This window comes from Mytilus trossulus, chromosome 5 (genome assembly GCF_036588685.1).
Source record: "Mytilus trossulus isolate FHL-02 chromosome 5, PNRI_Mtr1.1.1.hap1, whole genome shotgun sequence".
NCBI classification, from domain to species: domain Eukaryota; kingdom Metazoa; phylum Mollusca; class Bivalvia; order Mytilida; family Mytilidae; genus Mytilus; species Mytilus trossulus.
This window is the reverse complement of record NC_086377.1, coordinates 39,399,225-39,425,209: the sequence shown is the minus strand read 5'-3', so window position 1 is coordinate 39,425,209 and position 25,985 is coordinate 39,399,225. Positions and strand designations below refer to the sequence as shown.

General features: G+C 31.7%; 1 protein-coding gene across 1 annotated transcript in view; it reads right to left on the bottom strand.

Annotated features, from left to right (window-relative positions):
- The window catches only part of LOC134717931 (protogenin-like), a 92,693-nt gene extending 83,703 nt beyond the window's left edge, over window positions 1-8,990 (bottom strand). Inside the window, exon 1 of the mRNA XM_063580429.1 lies at window positions 8,676-8,990. Within this exon, the coding sequence (XP_063436499.1) occupies window positions 8,676-8,736 (61 nt within the window). The 5' untranslated portion in view covers window positions 8,737-8,990. The remainder of the gene's footprint in view (window positions 1-8,675) is intronic.
- Window positions 8,991-25,985: the final 16,995 nt, after the last annotated feature.

Sequence of the window (25,985 nt, the reverse complement as noted above, 5' to 3'; positions counted from 1 at the left end):
CGCATTTTTGCGCCTGTCCCAAGTCAGGAGCCTCTGGCCTTTGTTAGTCTTGTATTATTTAAATTTTAGTTTCTTGTGTACAATTTGGAAATTAGTATGGCGTTCATTATCACTGAACTAGTATATATTTGTTTAGGGGCCAGCTGAAGGACGCCTCCGGGTGCGGGAATTTCTCGCTACATTGAAGACCTGTTGGTGACCTTCTGCTGTTGTGTTTTTTTATTTTGGTCGGGTAGTTGTCTCTTTGACACATTCCCCATTTCCATTCTCAATTTTATTGTAATTTGAATTAATAAAAACTCGCAATAATTCCTGAATTTACAGTAAACGGAGATGCTTTGAACTTTAAAAAGTGCCTATACTAAAGTATCCATATCAAAATATGTCAACATGGTCAAGGAAGGCATGAAAATTAAGGGTATTCTGGGAGCCAGGAAACAGAACTATATTTATTTGGCCTCACGAGGTTTACATCACTGATTTCCCTGGCTTCTAATTCTATCTTTTTTTTAAACGTGCCTGCGATACAAAATCATCAGTCACTTACATACATTAATACAATTGTGCAACACAAATAAAGGGATAAATAATTAACCTAGCTAAGAGAAACCATTACGTTACAGGATGCATTTAAGCAACCCATTCCTGGAATTAAACATTCTAATCTGTTATGAAAATGGACTTGTGACAGCTTAATAAATACCCAGGAGTAATCAGTATAGGTTTAAAAGGAGCAAGTTGATATACAGTGTAACCTGCCTAATCTGACACCCGAGTATTCCTACATCCTGCTTTAACCAACACATTTTTCTGGTAAAAAAATATACAAATCCTTGCAGGAAAAAACTGAGTATTTCGACACCCTGCTTAATCCAACTTTTTTTCGGGTCCCCCAGTGTGTCAGGTAACAGTCAGGTATACACTGTATATATAAATTCCAGCTTTCTAGTTAAGAGAAGGAAACAATTAAACAATCTAAAAGCGCTTGTATTGTGAAGTTACAATGAATGTTACTCTAAATAAGATTTTTTTGTTAATATATTTTATTGTTAACTTTGATTCAAAATATTATCCAAGGTTACATGAAAATCTTGAACAGAAATTTTAGTCTAAATTTAGATCAAAGACTTTGAATACAGGGAAATATTGAACCACAAGTTTTCTGTGAAATTTTGAGTCAAAGACATGAGGATACAGGGAAATCTTGAACAAAAGCGCAAATTTCCAGGACACTCTGGGTCAAAAACATGTAACCAAACTTATTCCTTTAATAGATTCCATGAAATCATGTACAAATATTGATTTTGTTAACAGCTGTTTATTGTTAAACACTTATTTTTGAGAAAAAAAATGCTTTGATGTAGCATGTGTTTTTACTTCCTTGTCAACAATACAAGAATAAAGGGTACAAATAGATCAATCTCCTCTCACCATTTAAGGAGGCCAATTTAGGGGGCTCATGAGGCCTAGTCCCCCATACAGGAGGCCAATTAAGGGGCCCACGAGGCCTAGTCCCCCTTACAGGAGGCCAATTTAGGGGCCAATTTGGCCTAGTCCTCCTTATAAAGCTATTAATCATGATTACACAATGCATTCTACTTAAGAATTTTTTACAAGTCCTACTCTGAAGGTTGTCTTGTTGGAGGGTTACGTAATGGGGGTACTTTCATGACAAATAACAGTAAAAATTCTTGCCAAATAACCTTAACAGTAATATTTTGTGCATGACGATATTAAACATGTACACTTTCTATTAGGACCTAAATTAATAAATTGTTTGATTCCCCAATTCCGACCCTGCCAAGCAAGGTGTGGGTAGGTAAATTATGTAGGTAGGGAACTAATTTTATTTTAAAAAAAAACATTATAGGACGATCTCAGGCAAGCCTGAAAATCCAAAATGAATAAAATAATATTTGATCTAGTTTTGACAATAAAATTTTATGAGTAGCACCATTTTTGTAGGGTCGGTCGGGATTGGGGAAACAAACAATATTTTATTTTAGGCCTAGATGATAAAAAAATCAACTGATTTTGACTCAGCACAATATTTTTTTTCCAAAAATGACGCTAATGATGTTATGATGATTATTATAAGTGGTTGATGACACCTATGACCAATCGGGATAATGATATTTTGACGTATCATGGTAAAATGTTAACCAATTTGACACGAACATTACCTGAAAATGACCCTTTGACGCCTGATGGTAAAGGGCATTACTACATCCCTCTTGGGGTTCCCCTCTTTTCATAATCCTGAAAATACACCTGATGTATGTGTGTCTTTCTTGCATGTCTATTTGAAGAGGGGCGGCAGGACCTTTTTTGGGACGTCAGGATCAGGTGTTTTTTAGCTAGGGATTTTGGGATTGATCCTTTCAGGATCTTTGAATTCTCTTTTCGAAATTCAGGATGTCAGGATTTAAATTTCTTTAAATTTGGGCCCTCCGGATTTCATATTTTTAAGCCCAGGATTTCGGGATCAGGACCACTTGAACCCCCCTCTTTAACAATACTGGGTCTAAGTAAGTGATTTTAGGATTAAATGGGAAACATTTCAAACATTGGATAATAAAAACAAACAAAATTTTTAAAATTGTTAGTTTCATAATGATTTAAAACCTTCACCAGAATTTCCTGATTTTGGTGAGGCCTCAAAAGTATTATACAACCATTGCATGGCCCTTAGTGCTAAGATTCTGGCATGATCTGATTGTATATTTTCCTTTTTTTAATGACCAAATATTACTTACATGAACTTAGAGACTCAAGTCACTACTCAATAGACCACAAATAGTCAAAAAATAACATAGGACCTAACAGCTAACCAAAATATGACTTTAAAAGTTTGTAACTTAAGTAACTACCCCAGTACATCCTCAGATAATAACCAATCAAGGCTTAATTAGATATCGGCCCTGAAAAAACTCCCAAACTTCCAACAAATGTACATCTTTCAATATGAGTCTAAAGAACACCACAACTGCAACAAAAACTTATCTTTTAATTTGTTCTTCAACCATGGCCACTTTACAACATTGTTTCACATAATACATCATATGCTAATATAAAAAGCATTGGCAATAATTGGTTAACCAATTATCCCATACAAGAGGTTGAATCAACTGTAGAGAGGGTGACATTCTGAATTCATGAAATTATAATGCATTCTTGACTAAATCCCCAACAAATAATCATTTTATTCCCAAGTCTTGATAAACTTTAGTCCCAAATTCCAACAAAATATGGACCCTATCATAAAACTCAGAAAAATTAAGGGATAGATACCAGGATTAAAATTGTGTACGCCAGACATTGTTTTGTCTTCAAAAGACTCATCAGTGATGCTTGAATCATAAAAAGTTAAAAAGGCCAATTAATGTATAATGTTGAACACCATTGAGGACCATATAAGCTCAACTTCTTGAAAAGGTCTATCTGGACCTTATAGAATAACAAGTTTATACATGTATCTACTCATTAATGTTAATGTTCTTGTCTGTCATTATTTAATCATTGATAGGTTCCAGCGCCCCTTTAACTAAAAATCTAACGATTAATATTGATAAATTGATTGAAGTTATACTTAAATGTTCACAACTTACAAGTATTTTACTCATAAGATTTTTTGTGAAAAGATGGAGTCGCATGTTTTATGTTCAAAAACATACATACATTTGAATTATAAGCATGACAGACGAACAACCTACAAGGCAATTATAAAAAGGACTTAAGAAGAGAATGGGACTATTTATTTGGATTTGACAAGATAATTTAGGCTAATGTATTGATTGCGTCAGGTTACACACAATCTTGTAAACACTATAATTTTATCTTTTAATTTAAAAGGACAGGATATAAAAAAGAGAAAGGCACACGAAGGTTGAGTCATTGAAAACATCAGCTCAATTAATGTAGAAAATGGTGACCTGAAGAATCAAGTAACAGCGGTATTGAGGGGTATTATTACAGGGGTACTTAAAAAGTTTCAAAACAAGATACATTGATGATCTATAGGTTATCCAGACAGGGTTATCTTTTTAGAATTTTAAGACATTTTAAACCCTGTCTATTAACAGTTTTTGCCACAACCTCTGAAATATGGGTTTAGGAGGTACATTTTTGGGGGGCTTAAAAGTTTTCAGAACAAGATACAACAACGAGCTTCAGGTTATCTTTTCAGAATTTTCAGACATTTTATACTCTTAAGTCTGTCTATAAACAGGTTATGCCACAACCTCTGAAATAAGGGGTTAGGAGGTATATTTTTTAGGGAGGCTTAAAAGTTTTCAGAATGAGAAACAATAAATAAATGATCTTCAGGTTATCTTTCAGAATTTTAAGACATTTAAAACATTTCTATCATGTCTATAAACAGTATATGCCACAACCCCTAAAATAAGGGGAGTGCGGACTTGAAAGTTTTCAAAGCAAGATACATTATCTTGATTCACAGGTTAATTATATATGAAACATTCAAAACACGGTTTTTAAACAGATTATGCCACTGTAACCAATTAGGGGGTGGGGCCCTCTCAGTGGCTGAGTGTTTTAAGTAGTTACTATTGTAATCACTAGCCAGTCAACCCTGTTAGACGTTGTGAGTTCAAACCCTGTTTCTGCAAGTGCACTCAGGGATTGTCAGTTTTTCTTAATGAAAGTCAGTGGTTGACTTCATGCACTTTGGCTTCCTCCACCAATAAAAACTGGCTGCCACTAGTTCAGTGATAATGAACGCCATACTAATTTCCAAATTGTACACAAGAAGCTAAAATTAAAATAATACAAGACTAAAAAAGGCCAGAGGCTCCTGACTTGGGACAGGCGCAAAAATGGGGCAGGGTTAAACATGTTTATGAGATCTCAACCCATGCATTTTTAGGATGATGGTGAGTCCCTATGGGATGACTATAGAGTAAGACAAAATAATTCAGAAGCCAATCCAGAATTTGTTTTTAAAATGGGACTGCATATTAATATACCCAGTATTTAAAGACATATTGCCAAGCAGACCACAGTGGAAACATCTTTTGGACAATTTAATACTCAAAATATACATGCAGTGGCGGATCCAGAACTTTTCATAAGTGGGAGGGGGGCCCGCTCCAGTCATGCTCAGTGATTCCCAATATAATCAACCAAATTTTTCGCCTATGATTTGATGTAAGTATGTAAATTTACTTGAAGTCGAGCATTCAACATACATGTATTGTACTATTTCGTTAAAAAAAAATTAGATTTTTTATTTCATTTGCAATCAAAAGGGAGCATAAGCCCTCTATGTCCAATTTGATCCAAGAATGGAATGAAATAAATTTACATAATATCCAATTGGATGAGGAAATGTTAGCATTTTAACATCATGTTATATTGTTATCTGATTAAACAGTCAATTTCTACTGGAGTTAATCAAGGTGCAATCTTAGAACACATTTACATTTACACATGTTGACTTCATACATGTAAATCAAATATGACCTACATATATATAAAGGGTTCAAAACTTCCCATATATATATATCATGTTTATAGCAATTTTATGTTAAAATACTGTGACTCAATATATTCTTAAATGAAAAAGTATATTGCTTTTATATGTACATGTATCTTATGATAGACCTACATATAAATAAAGAGTCCAAAAACTCCCATATAGATAGCATTAGTATGATGTTAAAACACTGACTCTAAATATATATCCTTAAATGAAAATGTAGATTGCTATTGTATGTACAAGTATCTATAGACCTACAATTTTATAAAAAAGAGTTCAAAACCAGTCCGGTGTATATGCAATTTGATGTTAAAACACTGTGACTCAGTATATTCTTAAATGAAAAAGCAGATTGCAATTGTATAATGTATGTGCATGTAAAATGTATCTTATAGACCTACAATTTTATAAATAAAAATTTCAAAACCATCCTGTATGATATAGCATTTATTATATGATGTTTAAACACAGTGACTCAATATATCCTTAAATGAAAATGTAGATTGCTATTGTATGTACATGTATCAACATTGTTAGCCCCCACCATTTTTTGCCCACAGACATTCATTGATAAATATTTCCAAGGACAGGGAATGTAAATACATGTAAAAATGAAATATTATCATAGTTGTTTGAAACCTGACTTTTGTTACAGAAAAAAAACCATATGAAACAGTTGGTGATTTTGTTTGTTTTCATTGTAAATAATGGGCTGTTTTTTTACCAGAAGAATCAACATGCATGAAGAATGTATATGAGTACATGTAGCTTATATCTATCAACATTGAAGATATTAACATGACCATGATGACATAATGAATGAATAAAGCTTTGACTTTGCAGTCATTTTCAAGATTATCATTTTCAAGAACAATTTCTGAAAAAAAGCTAAGATAGCAGTGATTCCATGTCAGTGCCCAATATTCTCTTTGCCTGTAAATAAGAAAAAGGGAAAGCAATAGTACAACAGTTAAGGGCAACAGTTAATGGCATTGGTTTCTCAATTTGTTCAAACTTCTTAAAAATAAAAACACCACTATTTTAATGAAAAATATTTGTGTTTCTGCTATTTACCATTGTTTACCCCACCTGTACCCTCATTTTTAGTGCCTCCTAACGCCCTAAGAATTTAAGAAGCCAGTGGCTCTTGAAAGTCATACACATTTCAGTATATCTTACAATCAATTTCAATCAGAAGATTTTTAGTTAAAAACAGATTTATTCCTACCCTAATTTTCACTTATTTGTAAATGTTGCATGGACCAATTTTTGCTATGGTCAGTCCCCAATAAATAAAACAGGACGTGCAAGATGTCATTGAGTACATGGAGTATGCAAGACTCAAAAGATTCTGTAAAAATTTGCTAATTAATTGTTGCATTTGACTTGTAATGTCCAATGGCAAATGTTTCATGCATGTCAGATCAAGAATAAATTAAGAAGAAGTTCTGTACACTAAATGCAGATCTATGTAACAACAAACGTATGTACCTTTTCTGCATTAAAAGGTTTAATTTTCTATCAAAGCTGGAGCCTGAAGAAAAAATACAAACAAAAAAATAAATATACATGATCTATGATTATCAAGGACACTCTACCTGTTGCTTATAATGGCAGAAAATTACCCCCCCCCCCCCTTAATTTCTAATTTCCTAAAAAAAATACAGATATTTTGATTCTTGAATTGCAATTATTTCCAAGTCCTCTACAATTTAAATTACAGGTGTTTAACCTTTATGGTAAATAGTTTGTTTATTCAAAAGCGAGATGGATCATTTACATGTATCAGGTATTGTCTTTAAAACACTTGCAACTCAGCTTACGTTAAAGAGTGCATAAAGTTGAACCTAATATTGTGTAACTTCTCTGCAATAATCAAGACAAGTTTCCGTTTGAGCAGTCAAATAAATCAAGTTTTGATTCTTATACATGGTATAGGGATCAAGTTTTGATTCTTATACATGGTATAGGGATCAAGAATGATCAACCCAGCATGAACCAACGGAAATGCACAAGTCGTAAAATCTTCGTTTTATAGTTAATAAACTTTAATAATCATAATAAATTTACATTTTTATGCTTAATATAGATAAGTGTTTTGAAAAATTACCAAACAGTCAGAGAAGCATATAAAAATGTCCAAGGATTTGTAAGAATCCTTGAAATATCCAACTTTATCAGATGTAAATTTTGATTTTTTTTAAATAAAATACACCTTACTCATGATCTACATTTATTTTATATGTTATATTTATATTAAACAGACTATTGATCTCCAATAACAATAATTCCGGCATATAGACAGCCTGCATATATTTAGGACTTTCATTAGTACTATAAGGTGAATTAGTTAATTAATCCAAGAAATAAAAAAACTGAATAAGTACATGTATGCACATATTCTAATTTTGTCTCAAATTATCACAATGAAAACATTTTTATTTTATAGGAAAAAAGGTATTAGTCACAAAAGAGCAAGGATTTTATTTTATTGAAAGAAAAAATTTGAAAATAACAAATCAATTGCACATTTAAAATATAATGTATTCATAAGAAATATTTGCAAAAAAAGAAAAGTAAACAAAAAAAGATGATTTATTTTGTTTGTAATTTGAAGTCTTAAATCTATGGTTGAGACCCCATAAACCCATTTGTTATTCAAAAAATGACATGCTAAGGTGCACATTGTTTACGTTCAGAAAATAACAAAGAAACAATATGTTACACATTGTGCACTTATGCAATTAAATTTTACACAATGTGTTGATTTTGTATAAATGTACAAATGTAAAAGTAATTCATTGAAATCCATCATCTTCAAAAACTCGGGTCAATTTGAGGTCAAATATCTCTGACAACAAGAAGCTCCAATACACAATTTCTTGTTTATTTCATCGAATAATAAATATCGCTGTGAAATCTTCTTTCCTGTTTGATCTGTTTTCATTGATAATTCAACTGCACTACAATTTTACAACTGTCAACAATATCTGACCCTTGTATCTTGTGATAATCCACAAAAAACAAATGTTATGTAAGAAGTAGGTCACGATTGTGCATACAAACTTATTGAAAAGCACGCCGCCATTTTGTGCAGCAATTTTAAAAGGTCACTCCTCTTGAACACAAGATTATTAACATTATTCAAGCGTTAGATAAAAAATAACAAAGTACTTACCTTGAACGAATATAAATAAATATACTACCGCAAATAATCCAGCGGCAAATGAGAAAAACATGGCAAAACTGTCCAAATCATGAGGACCTGCATAAAAAATACGGTTTAGGTGTTCGCCCCGGGTGAAACCTTTCAACTCTAGCGAGCTGTGATACGGTGCAATACTTTACATAATCAAGTTCCTGAATGGAAAATAGGTTAAGTGTTGATGCACGGTGCAGATTTTATCAGTAATTGTCGCAAAATGACTATTTCTTGATGTTACTAACAGTTTTTTATTTGTGACACTGGTTTTAAGCGAAAAGTTATTGTACTATCGTATAATGTTATGTGTTACATTACATAATTTATGCACTACAAAGTATAAGTTTTGCAGAAGATAATTTTTAACTATTTATAGTAAAATGAGGGTCTAGAGAAATATCGAGTTTTTTTCCTTAAAGGTGTAAATTTTAAATGATCTTAAAGGGAAATGCAATACATTTTGAAAAGAACTGATATTTTATCATTTTATACTATAGAAAATTAAATCTTTGAATATTATGTAATGAAGTTTACTTTGCGAATTTATGAATGAAAACGATTCTATCTCACCGGATATTGTAATTACATTACTAGTCGAAAATTTCCTTTCAATTCCGAAATATATATGGTGTACATTGTAACGTATTGAACGTTTGATGTCATGGAGCGCGGATAAACTAGATGCTTTCTCTGAGTACACTGCTTCTTTTTGTCATATCGAGAAAAAAAAATGGAAAAATGGGGAATGTGTCAATGAGACCTTATGAGACAGTAACCCGACCAAATAACACAATATCGAACACCAAGAAAAATGATCAAATGTCAAAATCAAATGCTCAAACTATAGATTTTATCTATGCTCAACAACAAACCAAGTCGAACTGCTGGACTAACACCGAAATAAATCTTAAATATAATCATAATTGTTTTTTATATGACGTGATGTACATATAGGCCTTTAGATTTACAACAAGGAAAATGCGCATAAAGTCGATGAAAAGCGTCATTAAAATTATCTTAAAAACAAATTCATGAGCCGCATGATTTCTGAAAATCCAAGACATAGATATAAAAAAAAACGTTTACAAGTTTAACAAGGACTAGTATACATTTATGAGTCAGGGGTGATTGGCGGACCCAGAGGGGGGGGGGGGGCGGGGGTTCCGGGGTTTGGAACCCCCTTTTTTTGGATGATCAATGCATTTTGATGGGGGCATTTATGATTGCAACCCCTCCCCTGTATCACGCGTTGTCCCCCTTTTCAAAACGACTCAGGCGACCAATGCGACCCGTTCCCCTTATGTCCGATAATTCTCTTGTATCTGTAGAAAATTTACTGATTTTAGACAGTATAACCCTTTACTTTTGGGGGCCAACATTTTTGTATATGTTCCCAAAGACTCCTTTTTAAATCCGCAACCTGCTTATGTTAGGCCCAGGTACTCAAACCTTTATTCCTTCTTCTTTTTCATCAGTGGTCCATTTTAAAATGAACTCTTTTCCAAGAGTAACTATTTGCAAGAGTTTTCTGATATGGCTTATTATAGGCTGACCTGTCTTATTAGGCCAAGTTATCTTTTCTCATCACTTGGTGTTAACTTTTACAAAAAATGTCTCCACTGAAACTACTAGGCCAAATTTGGTAAAACTTGTCCACAATCATCATTGGGGTATCCATTTTTAGAAGTGTGTCCGATGACCCCACCTATGAACTTACATGGCCGAAATGGCTAAAAATAAAACATATGGGTAAAATGCAAGTATTGTTTGTTGTCTAGAAAACTGCTATGAATAGAGAAAATCTGACGAGGCGAACATGTTCAAATGATGAAATCATTTTACAGCAAATATGCAATAAAGATATTATTACGTTAAAAAAAAAAAAAATTAAAATGATGAGATCTACATATTGTCTATAAACAAAGGATATAATCTTTACTTTCATTCGACTTATGGGTATGCATTTATGTTCCTTTTGGTATTTTTTTGCCTCTTTTTTTATATGCACTTTAAAACTGTCAGACTACTTCTTATATGCGTTATTGACCTTAATTGACGAATTTTACCGAGTTTTCCCTGTTTGGCCAATATCTGGAAAAAAACTATAACAGATAGAGAAAATTTTGTATTCAACGAATGATCAACCAGACAAAATATACTAATATGTCCCTGGGCTTGCTCGAAATCATCATCTTAATGGAGTTATTCTCCTTTAACAACGATATCACTTGTTTTGTGTTTTGTGTTTTTGTTTATTATCTTAAAAAAACTAACTAGTATAGATGGGTGGGAACTTAAACAACCAAAGGGAGCAACAAGACAAGACCTACAAAGAAGATCAAAGGCTTGAAATTGTCTGACTACCACTTATTGGTGTTTTTGCCTTTTACTAATGATTTTCATGCACCTTGTTTTTTTTTTGTTTTGCGTTTTTGCCTAATACCTAAAAACTATAAAAAAAGAAAAAAAAGAAAGATAAACACATAATGAAGCTAAAATGATCATCAAGACTTGATTTAAAATGAGAAAATAGCAGAAATCATCAGTCGACTCATTGTAGGAGTACTTGCCCTTTCAGACCCATAGCCAGAAAGTTCCAGGGAGGTGGGGGTATTAGGACCAACGAACTTGACTTTGACAGTCACAATTCGAACAGAACGTTGACTTTAACAGTGCTTATTTGTTTTCTATGGGGTTCGTCCGAACCCCCCGACCCCCTGGCTACGGGTAGGTCTTTAATGAAGATGTTACGTTTTTGCTTACTATCTTGAAGACTATAAGAGATTGGAAGACACCTCATAAAACTATAGCTAAAATAATCAACAAGAGAAGATTCAAATAAGTTAACATGCACTCACACCACATCTTCCTATATCTATATATGTTGGTTTACTCTTTTTAAGACTAATTGCCTTAATTGATATTGTGTTTACCCTTTTGTTTTTGTGTTTTGTGCAAAAACTAAAATAAATAGAGAGAAACTGTAAAAAAAATCTTATATCAGATATACAAGATCAACAAAATAGAGCCTTGTGTCATGAATTTCTTTTTTAATCCACAATTTTAAGGAGTGTTCATTGTTGAAGTTACTCACAGACCAAAGTTTGCAACACAGACTGAAGAGCATCTAGTTTTCATTCGTCTCAAAGTGAACATAAACCCCCATGCATTTGTATGTACCTGTCCTAAGTCAGGAGCGTGTTGTTCAGATGTTGCCGTTTGCTGATGTGGTTCATAAGTGTTCTCGTTTTTCGTTTTAATAAAGATTAGACCATTTTTCCTGTTTTAATTTTGTTTTCGTGACACTTGTCATTTTGGGGTTCGATGTTAGCCAAGACTTCGTGTTGAAGGCCTAATTATAAAAAGATTAGGATGATTGTCAATAAGATAATTGAACACAAGAGACCTAACACCACGGTAATTAACAACTATAGATCACCGTACGGCCTTCAACAATGTGTTGTGTCGATACTTGGGGGTGTTTTGTATCGTGCTATACTTGATAACTTTTTGCTGCTGGACCTTAAATATAATGGACACAAATTCAGGCTATATCTTTATTCTTGCTATCAAGTGACCAAGTCAACATCATGAACATTTAATTACAATTTTACATACATTATGAATTAACGATATCAAAATAAAAGAAACATACATGCATATAAAGAACCTTAAATATAAATTCTGCATATTCCAAAATCATCTTTTAACAAGGGAACTAACTCTCATCTTTACATTCTTAAATATATATATGAAATTAGAGTTAACACTCAATTTGGATAGTCCCTGACTATTTGTCAAACTAAATACTTTATTATAAACCTTTAACAATGAACATTGTAAAATTGTATATCTCAATCTCGTATGTAATCTTCACATTTCAAGCTCAAATTGAACTGGCAGTATATTTTATTTCTTATAAAAATTAATAACTTATATTATAAAATGCATGATCAGAATTGAAAGACATAATTAATTAAGGACTTTCGAGCAATATATATTTACTTATATCTTTGCATTCTTAAGTAATAAACATTATTTTATAGTCCTAGTATCCCGTTGATATAAACATTTTCTCTTGTTGATCAAACCTAATTATTTTCGCCTTCCCAAGACTTACAGCTTATTGTTCAGTTTCCTGACTATCTTAGAGTTGAACTTATCTATAAATATCATTTTAAATATTCCTTTGGTTCTTATTATTTCTAAAATTGTTTTCTTCAAACGAGTATCGTTCTAAACAATATCAAATTATGTCCCTTTAATATTATAAAATAAAACCAATAGCTGCAAACATGTAATCTTTACGGAACTTATCATATGCTTAAATTCTTGATTGAATTACCTAATATTCAACAAACCTATAAACTTAACAAATTATATAAATATACTTATCGTAACTGAATAAGTTCTTTTACTTTAATTTGATTTAACAAAAATAAATCCATTAAGAGTTAAATTATTATTCTTAATTAATTGTTAACACTTATACTTTACATACCTTAAATATAATGGACACAAATTCAGGCTATATCTTTATTCTTGCTATCAAGTGACCAAGTGAAGTTTATTATCAAAATTTATCCCTTAAAACCTTTTTTCCACGTGGTCACTCAAAGATCAACCTAAATTTGTTTGTCCAATCAAAAGATAATTTATTCCTCAATTTAAAATTAATTTGAGTTACTCCTCCCTAAAACCTATTAAACAATAGACGATTATTTTTTTATAAAATAATCGCTTTGCCTTCGGCGGGACGCTATCCCTATTGATAATGATTTATTGTCTAAAATGTGCCCCTTTTCATAATTATTAAAGCTTAATTTATTTCAGGGGGATTAACATGTCACAATCTTTTTGATAATGTTTTCTATAATTTCCTGTTACATAACATTGCGTTGTAACTTGGTTTAAAACTTTTTAAATCAATTTTATTATGTTTCTCTTAAAATATGAACCTCTTTATTTAATTGTAACTTTAACAAGTCTTTGTTCTATCTATTGAATATACTTTCATTTATTAAATATTCTTCTATTCTATTTTGAACGAATATTTTCTACGTCACAAATACCCTGTCGGACAAAAAAAACTTTGGTCCCTCAAAGTTAACTGTATGCTAAATAAAATAACATCAAAATACTCATTGTTACTGTTTCTATATAAAAAAAATTACACCAATAAAATATATACATATATACATGCACATCAATTTTCATCTATTCTACATTTGTAACCTGGATTCATTTTCACTCATGTTTTTTTTTATTTGTTTTACCCATGATTGAATCAATTGTTCTGATGGATGAACACCATCCACCAGTTTTGCATATGCATATCTTTTCTTTGATCCAGTAGATTTGTGTACATATGCTTGTATTAATGGAGTTGCCAATTCAGATGTTTTATTGTGGCTTATAATATATATATTTATCTGATGAACAGCCCAATTTAAGTTGTCTTGCATTTTCATATAGTTTTCTGTATGAAGAAGGAATTTTGTTTTATTTATATAAAGTCTATGGTAGTTCCATTTTTCAATATTTATTGTTGTAATTGGAACATAAATGATATAGCAATTTATTTTACTTAACCTTTCTGTAATAAATTCTAAGGCATGTTTAATTTCAATGACTTTGTCACTTTTTTTGTCAAAATATACTTCTTCATATGTTTTCTTGTAGTCTTTGTCTTTAACACAAATGTCAGGAATTCCTGCCATAATGTAAACTAATTTCTTTTCTTTTATATTTTTCAATTTTTGAAATGCAATTTCACAAAGATCAAAAAGTTTGGCACCTGGTTTAACAAAAAAATCTTTGCATTTAATATGTTGTTTGATTCCACGTCCTCTACTGGATGAAAAGAAGTAACTATGGTTAAATATCTATAACAAAATAATACAACATATGATTAATATTCAAACATAATGTAACATATATATGATCATACATTTTCACAAATAAAACACATTTATATTTTTGTTAATAAGTAAAAACAGAATACGAGATAATTTTTGTATAAAGGTAACAAGGTCGCGCAATATACGGAAAAATACATTATATTCGGTTATTTCTTGTAACAATATCCATGAATTATATCTACACATTTGGTTTCTCCACACGAAATAATGATGTTATTGAATCCTATCCTTCTATGTTGAACGTATAACACATGACATCTTGTAGTTCCTTAGTATTCTTCAATATTCACATATATTTCATTTCTTCGAATTCCTCCGTTTTTCTCATTTCCACTAATGTTAATGTCATTTAATAATCCGGTGCCATTTTTCACAATCCTAACCTTACTATATATTATTTATATGATGACAAGATAGAAAATATTCATGTTCAGGCAATTATCAACAAAACTCAAGGCTCGTTTATGATTTTGTACATATTATTGTGTTTTAATAAAATATAAACAAAAAATGGTTGTTTTAAAATTTGTTTTAAGCGTAAAGCTTCCCAGAAAGAAATTTTAATACTTTTAGGACCTACTATAGATTTTTGTGTCAAAGTATTTGTTATGATAAAATCTTCCCAATTAATATGTAAACTAGGTCTAAAAATTCCAGAAACACTGAGACTTTCAACTTCTGGTGGCATTGAAAAAGTCCAATATGATGGACATAGTGGTAGCTTGCAAAGGGGAAGAGTTAAGCAGTTTGAACCTGTGGTTATCTCTAATGATATAAATGTGTGTTGAGAACTTTTCCTCTTTTTGTATAATACAAGAAAAACCACAATGACAATCAAAATACCAATGATGGCCACCAAAATATGATTAAATTTTAGTTCATTAAAAAAATTTGATGAAATTGGGTTTGATGTTGTTGTTTGAATGTTTTTATAAATAAATGATGGTGCTGTCATAGCTTTTACATGGCAAGATCCTTGAAGTATTATTATTGCTGTTGTTAGTTTTTTTATTTTAAAGAATGCCCATATAGCAAAAATAAATGATATGGATGCTAGTACTGTTCCTATCATGCCTAAAATACCATTTAAATCAGGCCAACTATCTTTAACATTTATGATTCCTTCTAGCAGTGGCTCTGCCAAATTATGGAAAACCATGCCTTCTTTCTTTGTAGCTTCAGCCATCTTTGTAAGGCTTAAATGATTTCTTCTATCATTTGACAAAAATGTTGAAAAAGAATGATTATACATTTTAAAGTTTGGAATTGCAATATTTGGTAATGTACTAAATGTAGAATTAGGTTGAATATCTTTTAATTGTTTAGCATCAAAAAATTGTTGTAATAAAGCAAGATTTATTGGATATATAGTAGTTATATTATTTGATGTTTTACAATTTGTAAATGATGGTGGAATATATAAGTTTTTAGTTAAAATAGAACATCTGCATGGGATTTGAATTATACAAAAATCACAACCTTGTTTTATTATTTGTTTTCCATTACAATCCATATTTAACTGTGGGGTTTTATATATTACTACAGATGATTGTGTTAATGCAACAATTTTTGGTTTTATTACATCATGTAAAAATCTGAAGTCACACAATTGGTTTACCTTCTCTTTTTGGTTATTATATATTGATATTAAACATGAGTTTATACTAGTTGAAAACGATTTCGTAAACTGACAATGAAAATTATCATTATATTTGGTACATTTTTCTACTTCTTGGTCTGACAATGTTATATAATATTGTTTATCTTTTGTAATAGCTATATATTTAGGGGTATTTAACAATTGCGTAGCATGAGTTGTTGAATTATGTGGAAATGGCAAAGACGTTACTTTATACAAGTCAAATTTTGACATTTTATATGCTAATGGTATGTTTAACATCACAAATATATCAGATTTATGTTTTGAAAATACAAAATTTTTGGTATCATAATAAAAATTTTGACTAGTTTGCGAAATATAAAATCCTGGGTATTTTGTGTTTAATACCTGTTGTATCCTGTTTAGTGTGCTGGTTATAGTTGAAGGTTTTATTAGTAAGGGAGACAATTTTCCCTGTACTAAATCAAAAATTCCCAATTTCAATTGTTCCAGTTGCTGATTAATTTTTGAAGATAAAGAAAATGATTCTATTATCTTTGCTTGAAGATGTAGAAATAAATTTTCTGATTCTCTGACATTGTCTAATACAGATTTTTGCATCATATTAATTTCATTATGATTGTCTGATATTTGCGTAACTAGGTTTGAAATCCTTTTATCCACAGAAGCCATATATGAAGATTCATGCTGATCATGTTGAGCCATTGTATTTGTTAACTTTAATGTTCTAGTAGTTAGGGCATTTATGTGCCTTGCTAATAGGTTTACATCATCCATAGTTGCTGTATTGAATAGAGTTTTTGATAATTGCCCCACGAAAGATAAGATTGCTCTTTTAGATTTTCTTGTACCTTTGACTAGTGTTGGTTTGTTGGTTGGTATTAATTCTTTTATCACATTCACGGTTTCATTTAAATTAACCACATTTTGCTTTTGCAACAAATCTAGTTGTACAATCATTTCATTGTATCTTTTGCATATTTGCTTTTGTTTACATTGCTGAATTTCTACACTTCCTTTCTTTATTGGCATTTTAATTTGAAAGGTATGTTTCCAGACATCTTTTCCAAAATGAATTCTACCTTGTTTTTCAAATATAATGCCATAATTAAGTTTAAGAATTTGTTTATGAGTAGACTTTGCTTCACTTAACTGAATGAAAGCTGCTAACATGATGAATATCCAAAACAAAATGGCAATTGGGCTGATCAAAGCAGACACCTGTCTTTTTATCTACAACGAGAGAATTTTTGTCTGTTAGATCCAAGATATACACATTAGAAATCGTACGTTTTTCTTATGTATAAGCACTAATTTATCTTTTTAGTTTTACCTAAATTGATTTATTCTCATGATTCTAACAAAGAAAGTTCAAATATTGTTTTAGTTTTGATAATTTTTGTTTTGTTTGCCGTAATGAAATTTATCATGTATTTGGTCACTCTACAAATCATACTTTTTTTTTTTTTTTATTATTATTTCACATTATTTCCCTCAATATTTTACTATGCGCATAGTTTTGGGGTAAGATTTTCTTATTTTCCTTTTATAGTTTTTCCATTTCTCCTTATCAAATTTCATTTCGCTTGACTATTTAGGATTAATTTTTATTTCCTCCTAATTTTTATAGCTAAAGCTTAATATTTGATTTTTATTCTATATTTTTCTCATTTAATCTTTATGTTTTTGATTTTGAAAACATGTCATATGTTTTCTTTTTCTTCTTTTTCCATCTTTGGTATGTTTATTGTGAAAGTCAACCAACAAACCTTCACCAATGTCTTTTTCAGGTATCCAGGTTGTTTTTTTATATCCAACCCATTTGACCCTGTAAAAATTTTGCCCATTTTGTCTTTTCTTTGCTACTAGCTTTTCAGCTTCAAATTGATTATCATCATTTAATTCATCATTCTCATTCTGATTATCATTTTCTTGAACATTATCATTATCATTTTCTTGAACATCATTATTATCATTTTCTTGAATATTTTCTTCATTATTTTGTTGTTCGTCATGTGTATTGTCAGTCTGTTGTTCGTCTACTTGTCTATCTACTTGGGGTTGCCTATGGTCCCTAGGATCCACATATATTTTTATTCTATTTGCATGGATTCTTGACTTTATCAATTTATGATCACTTAACCTTCTTAACTTATAAGTGTTTTCATTGGCATGGTTAATATAAAAAGGACCTACCCATTTTTCATGGAGTTTAGGTGCTGACCCTTTAGGTACTTTCATGCATTGCATCAAAACTCTGTCACCTACCTGAAATTTTGGTTTTGCTGCCTTTTTGTCATAGTATGTCTTAGTTTTCTCCTGACTTTTACTTACATTATTCTTGGCAATTGTTTGGACTGCTTTTAAGTGTTCTATAAGATCATTAATATGTTCTTTCACTGACCTACCTATGTTTTCTTTCGGTTTAACTGAGATATCAAATGGTATGTTCATTTCCTTACCAAAAACCATATGAAATGGGGAGTATCCTGTTGACTCTGTGTTTGGTGACATCCGTAAAGCCATCATAACACTTGGAATTAGCTCTGGCCAATTTATTTGGTCTTTAGTACAATATGTACGCAAGGTTTGAGCTATTGTACTATTCATCCTTTCACACGTTGTATTTGATTGTGGGTGATAAGAACTTGTCGTGTGACGTGTAACATGGAAAAGTTCACATAAAGCTTGTATGAGCTTTGAGCAGAAATTTTGACCTCTATCAGACACCAAAGTTTTAGGACTTCCAAATCTAGTAAATACCTCTTTGTACAAAATATGAGCAATTTCCTTAGCTTCTTGTGTTCTCAGCGGGAATGCTTCAGCCCATCGTGAGAAACTGTCAACCACTAGTAATACATGTTGATACTTATCTTTACTTGTTGGAAATCCTGATAAGATATCCATGTGCCATCTTTCAAATGTTTCTGCGACTGGCAGAGGCATCAATGGTGCTGGTCGTTTATTTGTTGGTCTTTTTGCTCTCTGACATGCATCACAAGAAATGACATAGTTGTACACATTTTGATACATACCAGACCAGTAGTATTTTTGTTGTAAAGCTGCATATGTTCTACGAAAACCTTTATGACCTCCACCAGCTCTACAATCATGGTATGCTTCTAAAGCTTCTTGTCTCATGCATTTTGGAAGTACAATTTGTTCAATCATTACTTCTGATCTAGGTACTCCTTTCGTTCTAGGTAGGTATTGATGTATTAACTCACCTTCTGTGCCGAACCTGTACAGGTCTTTTTCGTATATTATACTTTTTGCCTTTTTATCATTTTGAGGTAATATACCACTTTCTAGAAAGGTTACTAAGTCTGACAATTCTGTACATTGTCTTTGTAGCTTTGCTATTTCCGACATATCATTTAATGTTACCTCATTGTCATTTTCATCATTTATGGCAGCAATACATGGTTTTTGAATTTCATATTCAAATGTAATTTCTGTTAACATACTTACATCTTCTGGTTCATTTGTTTCTAAGCCTAGTACCTCGACTTGATTACTATCTACCTTTTCAGTGGTGGGTGGATAGGGTATTCTTGAGATTGCATCTGCATTTTTGTTATTTTTACCTTCTTTGAAGATTATATCAAAAGTAAAATTCTGCAACTCTAGTGCCCATCTTCCTAATTTTGCATTTGTATCTTTAACCTTATTTAGCCATAATAAAGCTTTGTGGTCAGTGAAAACAGTGAATTTGTCATGGGATAAATAGACCCTATTGTGTTTAATTCCTTCTAACACAGCCAAACATTCTTTTTCACTAACAGTCCATTTCTTTTCTTCCTTTTTCAGGGCCCGACCACCAAAAGATATTACTCTTTCCCTATTTTGGTCATCTTTTTGACCAAGTATATACCCTATCGCTTGACCTGATGCATCTGTGGTTAGAATAAAAGGTTTTGACATGTCTGGGAATGCCAAAATTGGTGCAGATATTAACTTTGATTTTAATAATTCAAATGATTCTTGACATTTGTCTGTCCATTTGAATTCACTTTCCTTTTGTAGTAGGGAATTTAATGGAATTGTTATTTTTGCATAGCCTTCCACAAATTTTCTGTAATAGTTACATAAGCCTAGAAATTGTCGTACCTCATGTTGGTTTTTAGGAGCTGGATGATTTTTGACAATATGTATCTTTTCAGGATCTGTTGTAACACCTTCTTTTGTCAAAATATGGCCTAAGTAGTTTACTTGTTTAACTCCAAAGTGACATTTGCTTGGTTTTAGTTTGAGGTTAGCCTTTTTAAGTCGGTCAAAAACTTGATCTAAATGATGCATGTGATCCTCTAAATTTTTACTAAATACCAGAATATCATCTATGTAAGCCAATACATTTTTCCAGTTTAAACCTTGTAGTACTTGACTTATAACTCTTGAAAAAGTAATACTGCTGTTTCTCAAACCAAATGGCATTCTTGTCCATTCATATATTCCTGAATGAGTTACAAAAGCAGCTTTTTCCCGTGAGTCTTTGTGGAGTGGGACTTGCCAATATCCCTGACAAAGATCGAGACTAGTAAATATAGTGGCTTTTGCTTCCCCAATAGCGTCGAAAACGTCATTTAAGCTTGCTAAAGGCCAGCATTCTACAGTTGTCTTAGCATTTAGCTTGCGATAGTCTATACAAAATCTAAAGGACTTATCCTTTTTCTGACAAAGCACAACCGGGCTGTTGTACGGGGAAGTGGACGGTTCAATAATTTTGTTATCTAACATTTTGTCGATTTGCTTTTCTATTTCAGCTTTAACCTTGGGCGTTGCTCTGTATGGGGGTACTCTAATAGGAATGTTGTCAGTAGTTTCAATTTTATGTTCCCCTATATTACATTTCCCCAGTTCAGACAAGTCAGCTGCAAACACATCTCTATTTACATTTAAAAATTTCAAAAATTTTTGTTTCTGATCATTTGTCATATCTGATGAGTCAAGGTCAAAATCTATTTTACTTTTAGATCTTTTACTTTTTTCCTTTTTCACTTTTAAGCTATTTATATTTGCTACACATTTGTTTTTTTGTTTTTCACTTTTATCATCAGACAAGCTTTGAATACTATCTTCAACCACTGGCATCACATTTGCTATTATGCTAAATTTAGGTATTGTGACTGCCATATCAGTGGGGTTAATAATTTGAAATTTTGAACCCGATTTAGAAACTTTTACTAAACAAGAGGCTCCTATCAGTTCATATTTGTTAAGTAAAGGTAGTGGTTCTAATAACACTACATCATTCAAAAAAATTTCTGAAATTTTTACTGAAACATTTGCCATACTATTAGCAGGTACTTTAAATCTTTTAGCCGTTCTTGCTTTTCCAGATTTTGTACTAAGGAGGGAAATTTGTAGTGACCCTTCATGTATATACAATGTACGGGAGGGATAATGGATATTACATTTATTTTGTAATAAAAATTCATCACCTAAAATTACAGGATATTGTAGATCTTGAACTACATGAAATCTATGTTTAATGACAAGTCCTTGAAATTTAAGTGGGAGTGTAACTTTACCCAATACTTTATGTTCTTCACCTCCTACTCCATAAATATTCATAAAATTTGTTCTCTCAAGTTCTATTTTACTATTACTTAACTTATTTATCAAGTTTTCTGAGACACATGAGATAGAGGCACCTGTATCAACAAGTCCTATTGTTTTAACATCATAAACTTCTATTGAAATTTTATTTTTATCCATAGGGGTTATTAAGTTAACTCTTGGAGACTTGCCACTATGCCCACTTTTAGACAGCCGCCTAAAAATAGGCTCGCGTCCCTAGTGCCTAATAATTTCGCCTCTTATGTTTCTGATACTATGACATTGCCTTGAGTAATGTCCAATTCTTTCACATTTATAACATTTTTTATCACTTGCATCGCAAGTTTCCCTCTTGCCTGAACATGACATATTGCCACATGCTGTGCATGTGTTGGTTTTATTATATGAGTTCCTGGCATTTGAATTGTAAGCTGGTCTGGCTTGTTGATAACTTGAATTCTTTTGAAAATTTCTTTGACCATTAAAGTTTCTGCCAGGAGCTCTATTATTTTGCCAATTTGGCTTGTTTTGATAATTTTGATTGGCCTTGCCAAAGTTGGCCTTCAGTTCTTGATTTTCAATATTTAAATTTTCTACCTTGTCAGATAATAATTTAATTGTATCACTTAATGATTTAAAGTCATTTTGTGAAAGTGACCAAGTCAACATCATGAACATTTAATTACAATTTTACATACATTATGAATTAACGATATCAAAATAAAAGAAACATACATGCATATAAAGAACCTTAAATATAAATTCTGCATATTCCAAAATCATCTTTTAACAAGGGAACTAACTCTCATCTTTACATTCTTAAATATATATATGAAATTAGAGTTAACACTCAATTTGGATAGTCCCTGACTATTTGTCAAACTAAATACTTTATTATAAACCTTTAACAATGAACATTGTAAAATTGTATATCTCAATCTCGTATGTAATCTTCACATTTCAAGCTCAAATTGAACTGGCAGTATATTTTATTTCTTATAAAAATTAATAACTTATATTATAAAATGCATGATCAGAATTGAAAGACATAATTAATTAAGGACTTTCGAGCAATATATATTTACTTATATCTTTGCATTCTTAAGTAATAAACATTATTTTATAGTCCTAGTATCCCGTTGATATAAACATTTTCTCTTGTTGATCAAACCTAATTATTTTCGCCTTCCCAAGACTTACAGCTTATTGTTCAGTTTCCTGACTATCTTAGAGTTGAACTTATCTATAAATATCATTTTAAATATTCCTTTGGTTCTTATTATTTCTAAAATTGTTTTCTTCAAACGAGTATCGTTCTAAACAATATCAAATTATGTCCCTTTAATATTATAAAATAAAACCAATAGCTGCAAACATGTAATCTTTACGGAACTTATCATATGCTTAAATTCTTGATTGAATTACCTAATATTCAACAAACCTATAAACTTAACAAATTATATAAATATACTTATCGTAACTGAATAAGTTCTTTTACTTTAATTTGATTTAACAAAAATAAATCCATTAAGAGTTAAATTATTATTCTTAATTAATTGTTAACACTTATACTTTACATACCTTAAATATAATGGACACAAATTCAGGCTATATCTTTATTCTTGCTATCAAGTGACCAAGTGAAGTTTATTATCAAAATTTATCCCTTAAAACCTTTTTTCCACGTGGTCACTCAAAGATCAACCTAAATTTGTTTGTCCAATCAAAAGATAATTTATTCCTCAATTTAAAATTAATTTGAGTTACTCCTCCCTAAAACCTATTAAACAATAGACGATTATTTTTTTATAAAATAATCGCTTTGCCTTCGGCGGGACGCTATCCCTATTGATAATGATTTATTGTCTAAAATGTGCCCCTTTTCATAATTATTAAAGCTTAATTTATTTCAGGGGGATTAACATGTCACAATCTTTTTGATAATGTTTTCTATAATTTCCTGTTACATAACATTGCGTTGTAACTTGGTTTAAAACTTTTTAAATCAATTTTATTATGTTTCTCTTAAAATATGAACCTCTTTATTTAATTGTAACTTTAACAAGTCTTTGTTCTATCTATTGAATATACTTTCATTTATTAAATATTCTTCTATTCTATTTTGAACGAATATTTTCTACGTCACAAATGAACAACGTCCATATTGCATACGGTCAGCTACAAAATGCCACGAAATGACAAATGTAAAACAATTCAAACGAGAAAAACTATAACGGCCTAGTTAATGTATCAAAAAAGAACAAAAAACAAATATGTAACACAGCAACAAAAGAATACCACTGAATTACAGGATACTGACTTGGACAGGCACTACATGAATAATGTGACAGGATTAAACGTGTTAGCGGGATCCCAACCCTCCCCTAACCTGGGACAGTGGTGTAACAGTAAATGATAAGAACGAACTTTAAAAATGAGTTGAAAAAGGCTTATAACTCATGAGATGGAAATGAAAAAAACATTTAACAACAAGAATGTGTCCTCAGTACACGAATGCCCCACTCGCACTATCATTTTCTATGTTCAGTGGACCATGACATTGGGATAAAAACTCTAATTTGGCATTAAAATTAGAAAGATCATATCATAGGGAACATGTGTACTAAGTTTGAAGTTGATTGGACTTCAACTTCATCAAAAACTACCTTGACCAAAAACTTTAACCTGTAGCGGGACAGACGACGGACGAACGGACGCACAGACCAGAAAACATAATGCCCCTCTACTATCGTAGGTGGGGCATAAAAACACAGAGTGGACGTGGCCGGGTACTTGTACATCCCAACAACAAAAAGACACCCAGTACAGATCTGAGAGAACTGACAGCTAGTGGCAGCTTGTTTAGTTTTTACACATTGTGACTTGGATGGAGAGTTGTATTATGGGCCATTATTATACCACATCTCCTTATTTATATCTATATAAGAAAAAGAAGATGTGGTTTGGTTAATCATTAACAATGAGAAAACTTCTCACCAGAGACAAATTACCTAGAAGTTAATAGCTACAGGTCACCAAATGGTCTTCAACAATGAACAAAACCAAACCACAAAGTCAGCTATTGAGGGTTGTTGTTCACAAGGACGATATTAAAACAAGTTAGGTTAGGGGGAGGGTTGGGATCTCGCTAACATGTTTAAACCCACCACATTATTTAAGTATGTGCCTGTCCCAAGTCAGGAGCCTGTAATTCAGTGGTTGTCGTTTGTTTATGTGTTACATTTTTGTTTCTCGTTCAATTTTTTTTTATACAGATAAGGCCGTTAGTTTTCTTATTGGTTTACATTGTTTTATCGGGGCCTTTTATAGCTGACTATGCGGTATGGGCTTTGCTCATTGTTGAAAGCCGTACGGTGACCTATAGTTGTTAATGTCTGTGTCATTTTGGTCTCTTGTGGACAGTTGTCTCATTGGCAATCATACCACATCTTCTTGTTTTATATTCCATGATAATGGTGAAATAATTCCTTCGTACGTTTCATGGACCCTATTGGTTGATCATTGGCGGATCCAGGGGGGGGGGGGGGTCCTATTTTTTTGGCCGATCAATGCATTTGAATGGGGACATATAGTTGGAATCCCCGCCCCCCTTTGTCCTGGGTTGGAACCCCCCTTTTTAAAATGGCTGGATCCGCCCCTGTTGACCCTTATGGAATATCCGTCATAGATGATAACGGATATGCTCCTTATTCCGTAACAACAATCCTTCCGGAATTACAGACTCCTGATTTTTTGGGCACGCACATTAGGTTAATCATGGTTACAGGCGCCAATCATCCCTTAGCATAGCTGGTATAGTGGTGTTACAGCACAACATATGAAAACACCATTGAAAAGATTTACATTGTTACAACGCAGATAAAACAAGTAACACATGCACAGATTAGATGTGGCAGGGTATTGATATATGACTACAATAAAGTCCATAAAACAGAAAGTTTCATTCATTCATTCATTCATTCATTCAACAAGACTATCATATCAATTAGTACATATCCAACATCCAACGGATTTAGTGTAAATACATAATTAACAGTCCGATAATAACATGACCTTGTGCATTGGTAAGGATATAAATTTTGGGTTACTCTCACCCTTTATTATATATTTGTGATCACATATTAATATATACATATATTCAGATTGGAGAGATTTCAATGTTTT